This window comes from Zonotrichia albicollis, chromosome 11 (genome assembly GCF_047830755.1).
Source record: "Zonotrichia albicollis isolate bZonAlb1 chromosome 11, bZonAlb1.hap1, whole genome shotgun sequence".
In the NCBI taxonomy this organism is placed as follows: Eukaryota; Metazoa; Chordata; class Aves; order Passeriformes; family Passerellidae; genus Zonotrichia; species Zonotrichia albicollis.
This window is the reverse complement of record NC_133829.1, coordinates 663,246-678,009: the sequence shown is the minus strand read 5'-3', so window position 1 is coordinate 678,009 and position 14,764 is coordinate 663,246. Positions and strand designations below refer to the sequence as shown.

General features: G+C 51.4%; 1 protein-coding gene across 4 annotated transcripts in view; it reads left to right on the top strand.

Annotated features, from left to right (window-relative positions):
* Nucleotides 1–14,764, top strand: part of SPG11 (SPG11 vesicle trafficking associated, spatacsin) — a 29,806-nt gene that overhangs the window by 5,178 nt on the left and 9,864 nt on the right. For 2 of the 4 annotated variants that reach the window (XM_074549038.1, XM_074549039.1), the window contains exons 7-27: nucleotides 18–163; nucleotides 794–911; nucleotides 1,004–1,159; nucleotides 1,599–1,774; nucleotides 1,912–2,088; nucleotides 2,946–3,017; nucleotides 3,899–4,026; nucleotides 4,522–4,694; nucleotides 5,720–5,927; nucleotides 6,391–6,594; nucleotides 7,267–7,373; nucleotides 8,076–8,221; nucleotides 8,525–8,686; nucleotides 9,039–9,105; nucleotides 9,556–9,721; nucleotides 10,742–10,920; nucleotides 11,426–11,537; nucleotides 11,734–11,893; nucleotides 12,613–12,840; nucleotides 13,647–13,847; nucleotides 14,152–14,259. In XM_074549038.1, the coding sequence (XP_074405139.1) occupies nucleotides 18–163; nucleotides 794–911; nucleotides 1,004–1,159; nucleotides 1,599–1,774; nucleotides 1,912–2,088; nucleotides 2,946–3,017; nucleotides 3,899–4,026; nucleotides 4,522–4,694; nucleotides 5,720–5,927; nucleotides 6,391–6,594; nucleotides 7,267–7,373; nucleotides 8,076–8,221; nucleotides 8,525–8,686; nucleotides 9,039–9,105; nucleotides 9,556–9,721; nucleotides 10,742–10,920; nucleotides 11,426–11,537; nucleotides 11,734–11,893; nucleotides 12,613–12,840; nucleotides 13,647–13,847; nucleotides 14,152–14,259 (3,194 nt within the window). The remainder of the gene's footprint in view (nucleotides 1–17; nucleotides 164–793; nucleotides 912–1,003; nucleotides 1,160–1,598; nucleotides 1,775–1,911; nucleotides 2,089–2,945; nucleotides 3,018–3,898; nucleotides 4,027–4,521; nucleotides 4,695–5,719; nucleotides 5,928–6,390; nucleotides 6,595–7,266; nucleotides 7,374–8,075; nucleotides 8,222–8,524; nucleotides 8,687–9,038; nucleotides 9,106–9,555; nucleotides 9,722–10,741; nucleotides 10,921–11,425; nucleotides 11,538–11,733; nucleotides 11,894–12,612; nucleotides 12,841–13,646; nucleotides 13,848–14,151; nucleotides 14,260–14,764) is intronic. The other 2 variants (XM_074549040.1, XM_074549042.1) reach the window with 2 other exon arrangements.

The following is a 14,764-nucleotide window of genomic DNA, read 5'->3' as shown; positions in this document are numbered from 1 at the left end:
TTGGTTGTGTCCTTCAGAGTGTGGTCTGTCCCTGGTGCTGTTTGGGGTCACTCAGGAGGAGTTCCTGACCAGGCTGATGATGTTTGGCAGTGCTGGGGTCGTGGATTCCCTGTGCCACCTCAATGGCTGGGAGAGGTGCTCCATTCCCATCCATGCCCTCGAGGTGAGGAAAGCTGCCTGTTGTTTGCAAGCTGTCCTGCAAATAACAAACCCTGCATTCCAAGCATTGAATGCAGTTTAGCAATGCCAGTGTGGGTTTAGACACAATTAAAAGTGTGCCTCAAACCTAGGGGCAAAAGAAAGTGGTTTAGTTATTGAATAAACAGCAAAACCCCAAGCAGATGAGTAACCCAAAGGAAGAAGTACAGCAGCAAAGTGAATGCACATTAATGAAATAAAAGAGAACAGAGCAGTGCTCAAAAGTCTCTCTTAATTGGACTCAAAAGCAATTTTGCCAGTTTCTGCAGCAGTTTTTGTCCCCTTGCAAAATGTTAAATATGAAAAGAAATCCTTGGATCTAGATTTCTGTGTTTCTTGTGCTGCTCTTACAAAATTGCTGTAAGCTTATTCAGCATCCTGATTCTCATAGTATGTACTTCATATTGCTGCAGTAACGTTTTGTGTGTGGAGATCAGGGCAGGGCTGGAGCAGAGGCACTGTGCAGGTCCCCTGGTTACTGCAGGCTGCACACAGAGTTTAAATCCCCTCTGGTTTCTGTGTCACTGAGGCTGGAGTAAGTGCACAGTGTATGGGTGTAAGTCCATGCTTAATTGTTGTGTTTGTGTTTGTCCAGGCAGGTTTGGAGAATCGCCAGCTGGACACGGTGGACTTGTTTTTGAAAAGCAAAGAAAGTGTTTTCAGTCTGTCTGCAGCCTGCCCTGGGGCTGCTGCCTCCCAGTCCTACCTGAGAAGTGAGTGAGGAACCTCAGCTGCTCAGGGTTCATTTCATCCCTCTCCCCATGGCTCAGTGCTGATGTGTGGGCTGTTTGTGGAACCATTGCAGGTCTGGAGGAGCTCAGGCCAGCTCTGGACTTGCTGTGCTCAGCAATCCAGGACAATGATATGGAGCCCCACAGCAAACCCTTCTCTGAGCAGCTCCTGAACCTCGCCCTGGCTTTCCTCACCAAGCAGCTGGAGGAGATCTTTGTGCACACAGAGGGTAAGAGCACTCCTGCTGCCTCACAGCTAGTCGTGTGTCATTGTTTAAGTAAGAACTGCTAATTCTTTAAATTAAAAGCTTACCTGGGTTTAACATAAAGATACTAGAACTGAGTGAAAGATGTTCATTGCTCTGTTTTAGATTGGCCTTACCTGACTAATAATTGGTGGGGTTAATACAAAATTTCAGTTCTGCTTTACTGGTCCCTGGGCAGGAAAACCCCTCAGTGAGGGCAGGGAGCTCTGTGGGGCTGTGTCCTGTGTCCTGACAGGGTGCTGGGCTGTCACTGCCTGCACAGGGGACAGAGTTATGTGCTCTTCCCTCTGAGGGGTGTCTGTTTATTAATCATAATCAGCACATTTGTTAATTCAGCATTGCTAAACATTAAAATCCTGCCTGTTCATTCCCAGTTAACTGAGGTCTTGGTTGCTTTTGGCAGAGCCTGATGAGTTCCTGCAGAAGGCTGCAGATATTTTAACTGATTACATCATTAAGCTGAGGAAGTTCCTGAGGAGATACCCTCACCCAGCAGTGACCCCAGGGCACGGAGCTGAGCTGGATGAGGACCTGCCTGAGATAGAAGAGAGCCAAAAATGGGAAAAACTGACTCCAGAGGTGAAAACCAGCAACCCAGTTCTTGCTGCTGTGATGAAGTTTATATAAGGAGATAATTTCTATGGAAATAACTTAAAGTACTGGGAAAGAAAATCAGCACAGGGATGATGTAGTTTGTTCCATGTTTTTCCCTTTAGGAAGTCATTGCTGAGGCCATCCTAAGCAACAAAATACCCGAGGCCCAGATCTTCTTCAGAAGGCAGAAACACCCTGCTGAGAGTCTGCAGGAGTTTCTGCAGACAGGCTTGAGCCTGGTCTATGACTGCCTGCTGAGGGGCAGCACCAGGGAGGCCTCAGAGCTGCTGAGGAACATGGTGAGAGGTGTTTGGGGTGCTTGGGACTGAGCAGGGCACGGGGAGCCTCGGGTTGGTTCCCCAGAAATGGGGGGGATTGCAGTGGGAACGGCTGGTTTGGGGGAGCCTGGCTGGGGCTGCGTGCTGGCTGAGCAGCAGAGAAAGGGCGGCTCTGGAGAGGGGTGACAGGGTTTGGGGACAGCAGGGACATCCCTGGGATTGGGGACAGCAGGGACATCCCTGGGATTGGGGACAGCAGGGACATCCCTGGGATGGGGACATCCCTGGGTTTGGGGACAGCGGGGACATCCCTGGGGTGGGGACAGCAGGGACATCCCTGGGATTGGGGACAGCAGGGACATCCCTGGGATGGGGACATCCCTGGGTTTGGGGACAGCGGGGACATCCCTGGGGTGGGGACAGCAGGGACATCCCTGGGGTGGGGACAGCAGGGTTTGGGGACAGCAGGGACATCCCTGGGGTGGGGACACAGGGTTTGGGGACAGCAGGGACATCCCTGGGATGGGGACACAGGGTTTGGGGACAGCGGGGACATCCCTGGGTTTGGGGACACAGGGTTTGGGGACAGCAGGGACGTCCCTGGGTTTGGGGACAGCAGGGACATCCCTGTGTTTGGGGACAGCAGGGTTTGGGGACAGCAGGGACATCCCTGGGATGGGGACAGCAGGGTTTGGGGACAGCAGGGACATCCCTGGGATGGGGACAGCAGGGTTTGGGGACAGCAGGGACGTCCCTGCAGGAGCCGGTGCAGGGCTGGCACAAGCCTGCTGTCAGGGCTGTGTGCTCTGGGGGAAAAGCTGCCGTGTTCATCGTTCTGTGCTGATGTGAGCAGTGCATTGTGTGGGCCTCTGTGGCAGGGCTTGGACGTGAAGCAGGAGCTGCACAAGATCTGCTTGCACACCCAGGACAGGCACGTCAGGGAGCTCCTGGTGAGTGCAGCAAGGGCTGCCTGGCTCCAGCCCTGCAGCCTTGCCCACCTTTGAGCTGAGGGAAGCTCTGGGAAATACAAAATTATAGAAAATTTTCAAAGTTTCATAGAAGGCTCACGTGGTGTGTGTTTGTATGTGAACTTTGAGATAAGAAATGCTGACTTAGAGATGTTATGGAATAGGATAGATACTGTTGAGAGAGAAATGGAACTAAAAACAAGTTTCAAAGGATAGTCTTATAAATAAGACTAGATGTTTTAGAGAAATGGAGCTATGAAGGGTGTATTGCGGTAGGATTTACAAGGGGTAATTTTAGATTATTTACTTTAAGGTATTTACAGTATACTGCGGTAAAAGCTGATAGGCCAAGAAACACTTCTAGTGTAATTAGGAAATAGTTGGCTTCTGATTGTGATGGTGTGAGTTATAACATGTGTATTGTCTCATCCTTCACATGAGACTGAAAATGGACTAAAAGTTATTGAACACCTCTCAGCTGCCCCATCTCTGGGTCAGAAAAAAGCTTAATCTGACAAGAAACCCCTGACTGCCCTGACGTTCAGAGCAGAGGCAGCCAGGGCTTGCACTGCACCCTCCTGATGGCATTCCTGCAGCATCCCTGTCCCTCTGCACCTACAGTTAAACCACAGAGCTGCTGCAGTGTCATTCCTTGCTCTGATCCGCTTCTCTCACGCAGTCTGAGTCCTCTTGTCACTTAAGTGCATTCCCCTCTGCCTCCAGAATTGTTTCCCTACAGCTGGTTAATTGTTTGCACTTGCAGGATCATTTACTGCTTGAATAGATTAAAGATAGATAAGAATTGAGGGCAATTGGAGGCAATATTTTAACAGGTGGAGGTAACGCTTTAATTTGAATTAAAGGTGAAAGTCTTACAAGAAGAAAATTACTTTTCTGAAAAAGAGAAGAAAATGATTGACTTTGTGCATCAGGTTGAAAGCTTCTACTCAGAATCCTTCCAGGAAAACAAAGAGACTCAGGCTCTTTCCAGGTAATGTGGGTTATTAATTTTAATTATTAATTAATAGCATTAATGGGTTTTAAAATGTGCTGGATTGTACATTCTGTGAGATTTACTGCACTAACAAATTTAATTTCATTAATTTCACGCTGGCGTTCATTTGCAGAAATCAGAGTCAGTGTGGGGACTGAGTAATTTTCTCGTTTTTGTGGCAGTTGCTGTCATGTTCTCTCGTGACACACTGCTGTGTGAGTCATGACAAACTATCGTGGGGGTGACAGAGCTCTCCTGCTTCAAAGGAAGCATTTTTAATAATAATATTAGAATTACCACTCAATTATTCGTGTTCAGATGTTTGCTCTGGTTTTGATCTATGATGTCTTTAATACAGCAAGCTAAATAACCTAGAAAATAATGTTACAGCTAAATGAAGGTAAAGCTGTTATGATACTGATAATTTGTTGGGAAAACAGGCAGTTCTTTCCTTCTGAAGCCCCCAGCCCCTGACCCATCCTGGTGTTGCAGGTGCAGCAGCTGGAGGAGGCAGCAGGAGCTCGCTGGGCCCCGGGCAGTGCTGGGCTCCCAGCTGGGCTGGGGCAGCCCCGGCGCCCCCCGGCTCACCCTGACCCTCAGCTGGGCCCTCTGCTGGGAGCCCCTGCTGCAGGACATGGTGCTGCTGCCCTGGAGAGCACAGCAAGGCAAGTGCTGGGCCATGGGGGGCTCTGGGACAGGGCCACAGGGGCCACTGGGTGTGCCACTCACAGGGGGTGGCACTGGGGCTCACCCTGTTCCACCCTGGTGGGGCTCACCCTGTTCCATCCTGGTGGGGCTCACCCTGTGCCATCCTGGTGGGGTTTCACCCTGTTCCATCCTGGTGGGGTTTCACCCTGTTCCATCCTGGTGGGGCTCACTCTGTTCCACCCTGGTGGGGTTTCACCCTGTTCCACCCTGGTGGGGTTTCACCCTGTTCCATCCTGGTGGGGTTTCACCCTGTTCCATCCTGGTGGGGTTTCACCCTGTTCCACCCTGGTGGGGTTTCACCCTGTTCCATCCTGGTGGGGTTTCACCCTGTTCCATCCTGGTGGGGTTTCACCCTGTTCCACCCTGGTGGGGTTTCACCCTGTTCCACCCTGGTGGGACTCACCCTGTTCCATCCTGGTGGGGTTCACCCTGATGGGGTTCACCCTGTTCCATCCTGGGTCTGGGCTCTCCCTGTGGAGAGGGGTTTGGAGTTAGCTGGAAGGGATTTGCCTCGTGTGAATGCCACCCTCTGCCACCCTCTGTCCTGGAAACTGCTTCCAGTTCTGCCAACATGAGCCTCCAAAACCTGGAACAACACCCTTGATCCCATGGCTACTGTTTATTAAGAATAGATACCTGGAGGGGCAGGACGCAGGGGATGGCTCCCACTGTCAGAGGGCAGGGCTGGATGGGATATTGGGAATTGGGAATTGTTCCCTGGGAGGGTGGGCAGGCCCTGGCACAGGTGCCCAGAGCAGCTGTGGCTGTAGGGCTGCCCCTGGATCCCTGGCAGTGCCCAAGGCCAGGTTGGATGGGGTTTGGAACCACCTGGGACAGTGGGAGGTGTCCCTGCCCAAGGAACTGGATGCTCTTTAAGGTCCCAGCCCAAACCATTGCACAGTTCTGTGTAAGAGAGCACCAGCATTTCCCTCAGGAGTGTTTGTGTGTGCTGGTTCCATCCATTTGCCTTTTTGAAACACAGAGCTCAAGAGCTGCAGTGCTGAGGTGCTCTGGATGCACGCGACAGCCCAGCATGACTGGCTGAGGATTTGTTCCTGGATTGAGGAGGCAGAGCCCAGCCAGGCTCCGTGTGGCAGCGCTGCCTGGCCCCCCCTGAGCCCTGACATCGTGGACAGGAGCACTCTGTGCAGCCCCTACATGAGACAGGACATCCTCAACAAGCTGGCCAGGTAGGGCCCCCAAGGCTTCACGCTCTCTCTCCTTCCTGTGTGAAACCAAAATCAGACATAAAATCCTTGGTACATATTAGCTTTTATACTGCTCTTTTTGGAAACAGCACAAATCCATTGATAAATGTGATTTTAGTCTCCTGCTTTCACTTATCTGCCAACAGTAAGAGCCATGAGAGCAGGAGCACTCCTCCCTCAGCCCTTGGATGTGTCAGGGGTTATATTACTGAAGCCCACTTTAATGCCAGGGAGGGAATGCTGAGCATTTACCTGCTCTGGGCAGTGCCCTGCAGTAACCACAGTGTTGTGGGGCACAGGCAGGTGGATTCTGGCACTCTGTGTTTGCCTCTGCAGGGAATTAATCCCTAGGAGGGAAAGGTCTGCTCTAATTCCGAGCTGGGAACGCCCATCAGAGCTTGTCAAAGAGAGCTGTGTGATCAGTGTCTGTGCTTTTTCCTGACAGAAAGGGAATTTTTGTCCCTTCTGAGCTGGAAGATTTTGAGCTGCTGCTCCAGAGGTTGTCGTGCCTGGGAGGAGTCCTGCAGAATCCTCACCCTGTTCCAAAATACAGCTCTGCCAGTGGCCTGGACTTCCACGCTCAGTTTGTCCTGCACTGCCTGGAGCACAGCCTGCAGTACCTGCTCTACACTTACCTGGACTACTACAGGTAGGAGTGCTTCCCATCCCTCACACCCCACAAGGGATCCCAGATTTAACAAAGGAAACACAATTTGAACAGTTGGTGGGGAGAGTTTTCCTCAGCCCTGGCAGTGTCATTCCCCAGAAACTCTGGGGCAATATGTGAGATTTTAAGCTGTATTTTGAAGCTTTATTCAGATTGTCTTAGTATTAATTTGTGTGTCAGTCATGAAAGAAACAATTACATCTATAATTAGTATAATGCTGTAAGCAGTACAATCCTAAATGAGCCAAGACAAGCTGCTCTTCAGAAACTCAGAATTTACAGAAACTCTCTTGAGCACAAGTGTGAGCTGACTGCTGATATGTTCACAGATAAGGAAATTGCTGATTTCCAGCTAATCTAGGGTTAGCTGGGGTTTGAAGGTGGTACCAGTAGTAGCTATTGGAGCTATATGAATGCTTCCCACTTAATGGATACTTGGCAATTAAAATTTCTGAGCTCCAACTCCAGTCTAACACTGGAATTAGCAGAGATCTAGAAGTGGACCAGAAGGAAAGCCAGTTCATAATTTCCTGGTTGTTTGTCTAACCACTTGTATTTGGCATTAACACCCATGAGGTGCTCCAGCCTTTAATGCTGTGCCACAGCAGTGGTTACCAATGCTGTATTTTCACTATGCTGCTCATTTATTTGCAGTTTAACCCCTGCAAACTGCCCTGTCCTGGGTAACAAGGAGCTGCAGGAGGCACATCCCTGGTTTGAGTTCCTGGTGCAGTGCAGAGGGGTTGCCAGCAATCCCCGAGGTAGGAATTGCTCAGAGGGAGCTGATGTCCCTGTCCTGCCCTGGGCACAGCTGGATTGAACCTCTGCTCTGCTGCAAAGCCCCTGTCCATCCATCACCTCCTCAGCTCTGAAATCTGGGGTGGTTCCTGCTGGAGCTGTGCTCACAGACCTGCAGATTGCACAGGAGTGAGAATCACTCTGTGTGTGACCATCCTTCCCTCCAGCTCAGTTACACTGCCAACAGGTCCAGCAGAAGGAAAATTCATAGGAAAACACACATCCCATTGAAATTAAGCCTTCCTCTAGTCCCTGTGGTGCATTTTGATTTCCCTGCCCTTGGATTGTGTGTTTGCTTTACTGAAAACCAGTAGAGTTTGTGCCCCTAACTCCTTGCACTTTTGAAACATTCCGTCTTCTGCAGAGTCACACATCAACAAAAGGCAAAACTAATCCGAAGTGAAATAATGCTCAGTGTAGGATAAAGAGTTAAACCACTCCAGTGCTAAACTGTGGGGCTCAAGCCCAGCCTATCTGTGTGGGCAAAGCTTGGTAAACCTGAGCTTATCTTCTCTGTGTTTATAGGCAGAGTGAGGGAAACCAGTATGGACAACAAAAAGTAGAAAATTCAGCATTTTTCACAGTCAGAGGACAGCTGTAACGTGTGATTGATGGTTTAACACTGGTTTTACATGGAATTAAATGTTACTTCTTTTCCTTTGAAGATCCCAAGATGATTTTCCAGGCCAGCCTGGCCAACGCTCAGATGCTGATCCCCAGCAGCCAGGGGGGTGTGAGCAGCATCCTGCTGGAGGGCAGGACCCTGCTGGCCCTGGCCACCACAGTCTATGGGCCTGGGGGCATTGACCAGGTACTGCCTGAGCCCCTGACCCCCTGTCCTGCTGCTGCACTCGTGGCTGAGACAGAAAAGTGTCCCCTTTGATAGAAAACTGCTGGAGCAGAGGGGGTGACCAGAGTGTCACCATCCACAGCACAGTCACTGCAGCATCAGGTGCTGGGGCACGTGGCCCTCGTACAACTTAAAAGCATTTTACAGGAAAAAAGATGATACTTTCTGTGTTGTCAAATTGGGGTAGATTGGGACACCCCAAAATTGTTTTGTTGTTATTGTATGCGGTTTCCTCCTAATTAATTTTGCTTGCTTGCAATGTAGGTCCTTCAGAATGAAGATACAGAAAAACCTCTGAAGAAAGTTGATCCACAGCTCTTGAAGATGGCCTTGACCCCTTACCCCAAGCTCAAGGCTGCTCTCTTTCCCTCCTGCACTGCTCATGGGATTTTGCCTCCTGACATCTCTCTGTACCACCTCCTGCAGGTACCCAGGGTGCTTTTGGCAGGGCACCAGCACAGAGGGGTCTGTTTGCAGCTAAAGCTGGGCATGGGGGCCAGGGGTTGTTTCTGTGGGATCCTGGATGTGCAGCTGAAGTTCACAGCTTCATCCTGAGCTGCTTTTTCAAGTGGTCTCTGCACCCTGTGGGTTTGCAGTGCTGGAATGTCAGAGGGGAGTTCTCGCAGTGTTCAGTGGGCAAGGTGTTTAATAGTGCAGAAATTGCAATATTTCAATTTTATAATGTTTGTAACTGTATGAGAATTAGAAATCGAGAGTTACAGGACAATGATACGAAATTCTTAAGCTGCCTCAGTTAATTTTGTTTCTGATCTTTCAGTCATTAATGCCCTTTGATCCCACGAAATTGTTTGGCTGGCAGTCAACGAACACTCTGGCTGTGTCAGGTATGTCCCTTGCCAAGGCCTACATGCTTTCCTAGCCTGAGCACCTAAAGTAAATTACTTTCCAGGGGAATTGTTTGGCAGATAAATTTACTCAAAAGGCCATTTCTTTCACAAAAAAAATAGTGTAATCTACTGAAATTCTGTTTTGAACTAGAATTCTGGATTTTCGCGTTCAGCTCTTCACAGGCAGAACTTTTTCTAAATATAGAAAAATTACCTAAAATAGAAGATAGAAAATTATCTAAATATAAGCCAGAAAACCGTTATTTTCTTTTCCAAGCAGGCTGAGGTGATAGAGCTCTGTTTTCCCAGTGAGGAGTGGGATTTCACAGTGGTTTTGGATGTGACCTGGAGCCAGAGGGGCGCGTTTGGCTCTCCCCGAGGCTCTGCAGCTGAGCCCTGCTGCTGCCGTGCCCTCAGTGTCCCTGACAGTGCTGCTGTGTGTTGCAGATGCCTGGAGCCAGCTGCCCCACTTCTCCAGCCCCGGGCTGGTGAGCAGGCACGCCGTGCAGGAGAGGCTGCATTTCCTGTTCTACCTGCGCCACGGCCGGCCCGCCTTCGCCTTCGGCACCTTCCTGGGCCAGCAGCTGGCCAGGAGCAAAGCCCCCAGGCTGCTGTGAGTGTGCCCAGCAGGGCAGGGAGCCCCTGCATCCTCCCCAGCAGGGCAGGGAGCCCCTGCATCCTCCCCAGCAGGGAACTGGGGGCTCCCAAGGGTTAGAAATCAGATAGCGCTAAAAGGAGGCGAGCTTGGTTTGGGAGTTAGCTCAAGAAATCTGCACAAGGGAAGGGAGGAAAAGAATCCCCAGTTTGGTCAAACGTGGGTGGGCTCTTCTTTTAGGAAATTGAGCCCCTAGTTGACTTTGTAGGAGCATGATGCCCCCTTTTCTGTGACATTTCCTAGTGGTGATACTTCTTCAGTTTAACTAGTAAGGCAAGAAGTGCACTGGAGGTTGATGGAATTAAATGCCCTGGCTGAAACTTCGAAATCAGGTGTTCAGTCAACTGACACATCTTGCTTGAATACTGAAATTTGCTGTTTAGTGTGGGAATTAGAAAAAACCACTTTGTTTCTGTCTGGTTTGTGTATTAGTCACTGTTTCTCTCCATCATTTCCACACAGATTGGTTTCTCTTGTGCAAACAGGTAAAACTGGGGCAAAAAGGGAAATATACATTAATATGGAGTGATGGTTTAACAGACAGTCAGGGATGCAGGGTTATTGCAGTGACTGCTGTTGGAAAACCCTTTGGGTACAGGTACATTTTTCCCTTAGCACCATCTGCAGGTCAGACTCAGGTTCCTGGTGCTGCAGTGGGCTGCAAACTGTGCAGGGGCTCTTTCTGCCTTTCTCAGCTGCTGAGGGGGTGTTTGTTAATTACAGCACCAATTCCACTACCTTTAATTTTGATAAAGGTACTGAATTGCAAACTCTTCTTGTCACATGCGAGCCTTCATTCTCATCCCCACGTTTTTCACAAACATGAACCTTTAGGCTCCCAGTTACCTGTGGCGCTGACGGCTCAGAGTTCAGCAAACCCCGCGGTGCTTGTGTGCCTGGGAGGGAGTTTGGGGGTGTGTGGGGAAGGGAGGCTGGCTCCCCTCACGCAGGGGTGCCAGCTGTGTGTGCCCCTTGCAGGATGCAGCAGGCGGCTCGGGAGGCCCAGCTGCTGGCCCTGAGCTGCTTTGGTGTCCCCTCGGTGGCTGCGGCCTGCGTGTGCTTCCTGGAGCTGCTGGGCCAGGACAGCCTGGGGCTGCGGGTGGCCCTGAGGGCTGCCAGCCTCATCTCCAGCCACAGCCCCACCAGGGACTCGCTGGGTAAGGCTGTGCCTGTCTGCCCTGCGTGGGTGCCTGGGGAGGGGAGGGAGGGGAGCAGGGTGCTGCCTGGGCTCAGCAGTGCTCTGAAAGCATGGAAGGGCTTTCTTGTGCTTTTGTTCCTGTCGCTTTACTCATTCTGGAAGGTGCATTTTGGTGCTGTAGTGCCAAATAAGGCAAGAGGGCTGATACAGGCTGTATCAGGATCTAGCAGGCACTGTCCAGCAGCTGCCTGAGGCTGATACTGGTGAGGCTCAGCTGTAATAATGCTACAGGGAGTTAAACAAAGTCCATTGCCAAATCTCCTCTCTCCTTCCTCTCATATACCTGCAGGGAGATCAGGTGTTCAAAGCTGTGGGGAAATTAGGTTTATCCTAGAAATAACTTGAGAAAGGTGAATATCTAACTCCAGGGCCACAGGTATCTGCTTTCCCAGCTAGGGAGCTGCTCCTGAAAGTGCTGTCCTGGCTCTGATCGCAGCAGCACCTCAGGAATGTGTTCTTTTAAGCAGTGGAGAAGTTAACAAGGTTGGCTGACGGTGACAAGGCAGCAGCAGCAGCAGTTCTGACCTCCTTGGAAGAGGCTTTCTGGGATAACATTGAGCAGCAAGGCATAAAGAGGTGAGAGCAGCGTGGTGTGAGGGCTTCCCTGGGCAGTGAGGCTGAGCACTGCATTCTGCTGTCTGTGTGTCAGATAGCACCAGGAGGGCAGCACAGGACACTGACCTGGTGCAGTGATTGCTGTGTGCAGGCAGCCCAGGGTCCCCTCAGAGCTGAGCCCTGCTGCCAGCACTGCAGCTCTGTGCATTCTGTGCAGGACATCCAGTGACTGCAGCCGGCAGTGGTCCCTGGTGGTGCAGTTCTGCAAGCTGCACAGCCTGGAGCTGAGCACGTCCTTCCTGAGGGAGTGTGCCAGAGCCAACGAGTGGCTGCAGTTCCTGATCCAGAGCCAGCTCCACGGCCACCAGCCCGCCCAGGTGAGCTCCCTGTGCTCCAAACTGGGTCCTGGAGCAAGGGAATGCCCCAGTGTGCAGGCAGCAGTGCTGGGGTTTGGGTCTCTTGGGATGTCCATACCCTGGGGCTGTGGGAGACCTTCCCTTGTAAATTTAATTGAAACTCAAGTAGTTACTGCTTTTTTTTTTTTTAATTGGAGAGTTGCCAGATGTTCAATGTAAGTTACAATGAAGCCACTCACCCGTCCTTTCAAAACTCAAATTGATTTTTTTTGTAAAGATACTTAAACTTTTAAGAATCTAAATTTTCCACCTTTGGTTTTGGATGTGATGTAAAAATGAATAAAACACTCCAATAAAAGCAATTGGGAGAAGTCATGTGAGGAAGCTAAGTGGGAAATTCCAGGTAAGATGGTGCTTAGCAGGCCCAGGATTTTAACCTGGATCTGCTTGTTGTTTTGGAGAATCTATAACTCCACAAAAGCACCTGAGTAGACTCTTTTCAGCTCTGTTGCTGCACTACAAGAGGGAACAGCACTGAGGCTCCCTAGGAGACATTTGAGCTTTGTGGAAATGCATGAGCTCTCATTAGAATAATTCACACCTACAGAACCCCCTTTCCTCTCCAGGTCTCCAAAGCTGCTCTAAAACTGAATTTGGGGAGTGTTTTGTCTCTGTGTGTTCAGCGCTTCCTCCCTGCGCTGCCCGTGTGGCCTCACGAGGTTCTGTGCTGTTGCCCACAGGTCATTCCCCTGCTGCAGGATTTCCCTGCCGTGCTCCAGGATCACCTGCAGCTGGCCCTGGGGAGGCTGCCGGGAGCTGGGGCTGCTGCTGCAGCCAGGGCCCGTGCAGGGAGCCTGTTCCACACCCTGCTGCAGTGCCAGGAGCAGCCCAGCCCCTGCGGCTTCCTGCTGGCACAGGGACTCGGGGCACGGGCACCCATCCTCAGCGTGCTGGCAGCCTGCTGTCCTGTGAGTGTGTGTGTCTGGGTCTGTGGGGATGGGGGCTGTGCCAGGCTCTGCTGCCCAGTGAGTGTGTGTGTCTGGGTCTGTGGGGATGGGGGCTGGCACTGCTGGGTCTGCCCCAGGGCTCTGCTGCCCAGTGAGTGTGTGTGTCTGGGTCTGTGGGGATGGGTGCTGGCACTGCTGGGACTGCCCCAGGGCTGTGCCAGGCTCTGCTGTCCTGTGAGTGTGTGTGTCTGGGTCTGTGGGGATGGGGGCTGTGCCAGGCTCTGCTGCCCTGTGAGTGTGTGTGTCTGGGTCTGTGGGGATGGGGGCTGGCACTGCTGGCTGTGCCAGGCCCTGCTGCCCTGTGAGTGTGTGCATCTGGGTCTGTGGGGATGGGGGCTGGCACTGCTGGGTCTGCCCCAGGGCTCTGCTGCCCAGTGAGTGTGTGTGTCTGGGTCTGTGGGGATGGGTACTGGGTCTGCCCCAGGGCTGTGCTGCCCCTTGAGTCTGAAATTCTGTGGGGATGGGTGCTGGCACTGCTGGGACTGCCCCAGGGCTGTGCCAGGCTCTGCTGCCCCGTGAGTGTGCACTGCTGGGCATTTGGGGGTGGGTGGTGGCACAGCTGGCACTGCCCCAGGGCTGTGCCAGGCTCTGCTGCCCTGTGAGTGTGCAGTGCTGGGCATTTGGGGGTGGGTGGTGGCACAGCTGGCACTGCCCCAGGGCTGTCGGCAGTGCCATCACAGCTGCTCCTGTGTTTCTGTGATGCCGTGCTCACCGTGCCCCCATCCACCAGCAGTGGAGGTGCAAACCCTTCCTTTTGGCATTTCCAGGGTGCCAACCTCATCTCCTGCCTCTGTGTGTGGATTGTCACTTCTGTGGATGATGCCACCAGGGCTGAGGCCACTGCCCACACGCAGGGCAGGGCAGAGGGTCCCCAGTGGGACCTGCAGGACCTTGCTGTCATCTGGAAAGTCTTCCTGAGGAAGCAGAAGAGTAAAACACTTCTGAATGGCTTCCAGCTCTTTTTAAAGGTGAGGGGCTGTGGTTTCAGGGGTGTATTTGATGTGTCTCACCCTCTGTCTTGCTTTGTGCCAAGGATAACCTGGCTATCCACTGAAATTGCCAGTCAAAGTGGAAATTCTTCCAGTTATCACAGATTTTTAGATCCTACATCAACCTTGCATGCAATTTTAATAAATTAAAGCTTCATTGTTCTGCTGGTGAGGGAGACAAATTCTATATTTATTGAATTAAATAATAGATTATTTTTAAAAGTATGATTTATTTATTGGGTACTTCTGGGAATTTATTATGATCTGGTTTTTTGTCCTAAAGGATTCCCCTTTGCTGCACATCCTGGAGATGTATGAGCTGTGCATGAACTGTAAGAAGTACAACGAGGCTAAAGCCAAACTGGACAAATTTCAGGAAAGCCTCACAAACGTAAGGAAATCAATTTTCTCTCAACATCATTGCTGGGATTGGGCAGCTGGGCCAAGAGGAGCAGTGTGTGCAAACACTCTGTCTCTCAATGCAGATGCTTTGACAATTCTTCCCTTTCCATCCCAGTTTCTGGTTCCCTGCTAACTGGCATTATTCCCTGTCATTCTTGGTTTTTGTTCCTGGGCACTGGGCTCAGGCAGCTCAGTTCCCTTCCCCAGCAGTGCCAGGGCTGTTTGTGTAACAATTGATTCTACCTGGTCCTTCTGGCCCTGCTCATCCCTCCCACCTCCCCCTGGCCCTGAGCAGCACCTGCAGTGCAATGTCCCAGCTCAGCACAGCACACCCTGGGGCTGGCAGCTCCCTGTTCCATCAGTTAATTAATTAATGTAAACAATTAATTGTACCTGGCCCTTGCCCTGCTCATCCCTCCCACCTCCCCCTGGCTCTGAGCAGCACCTGCAGTGCAATGTCCCAGCTCAGCCCAGCACACCTTGGGGCTGGCAGC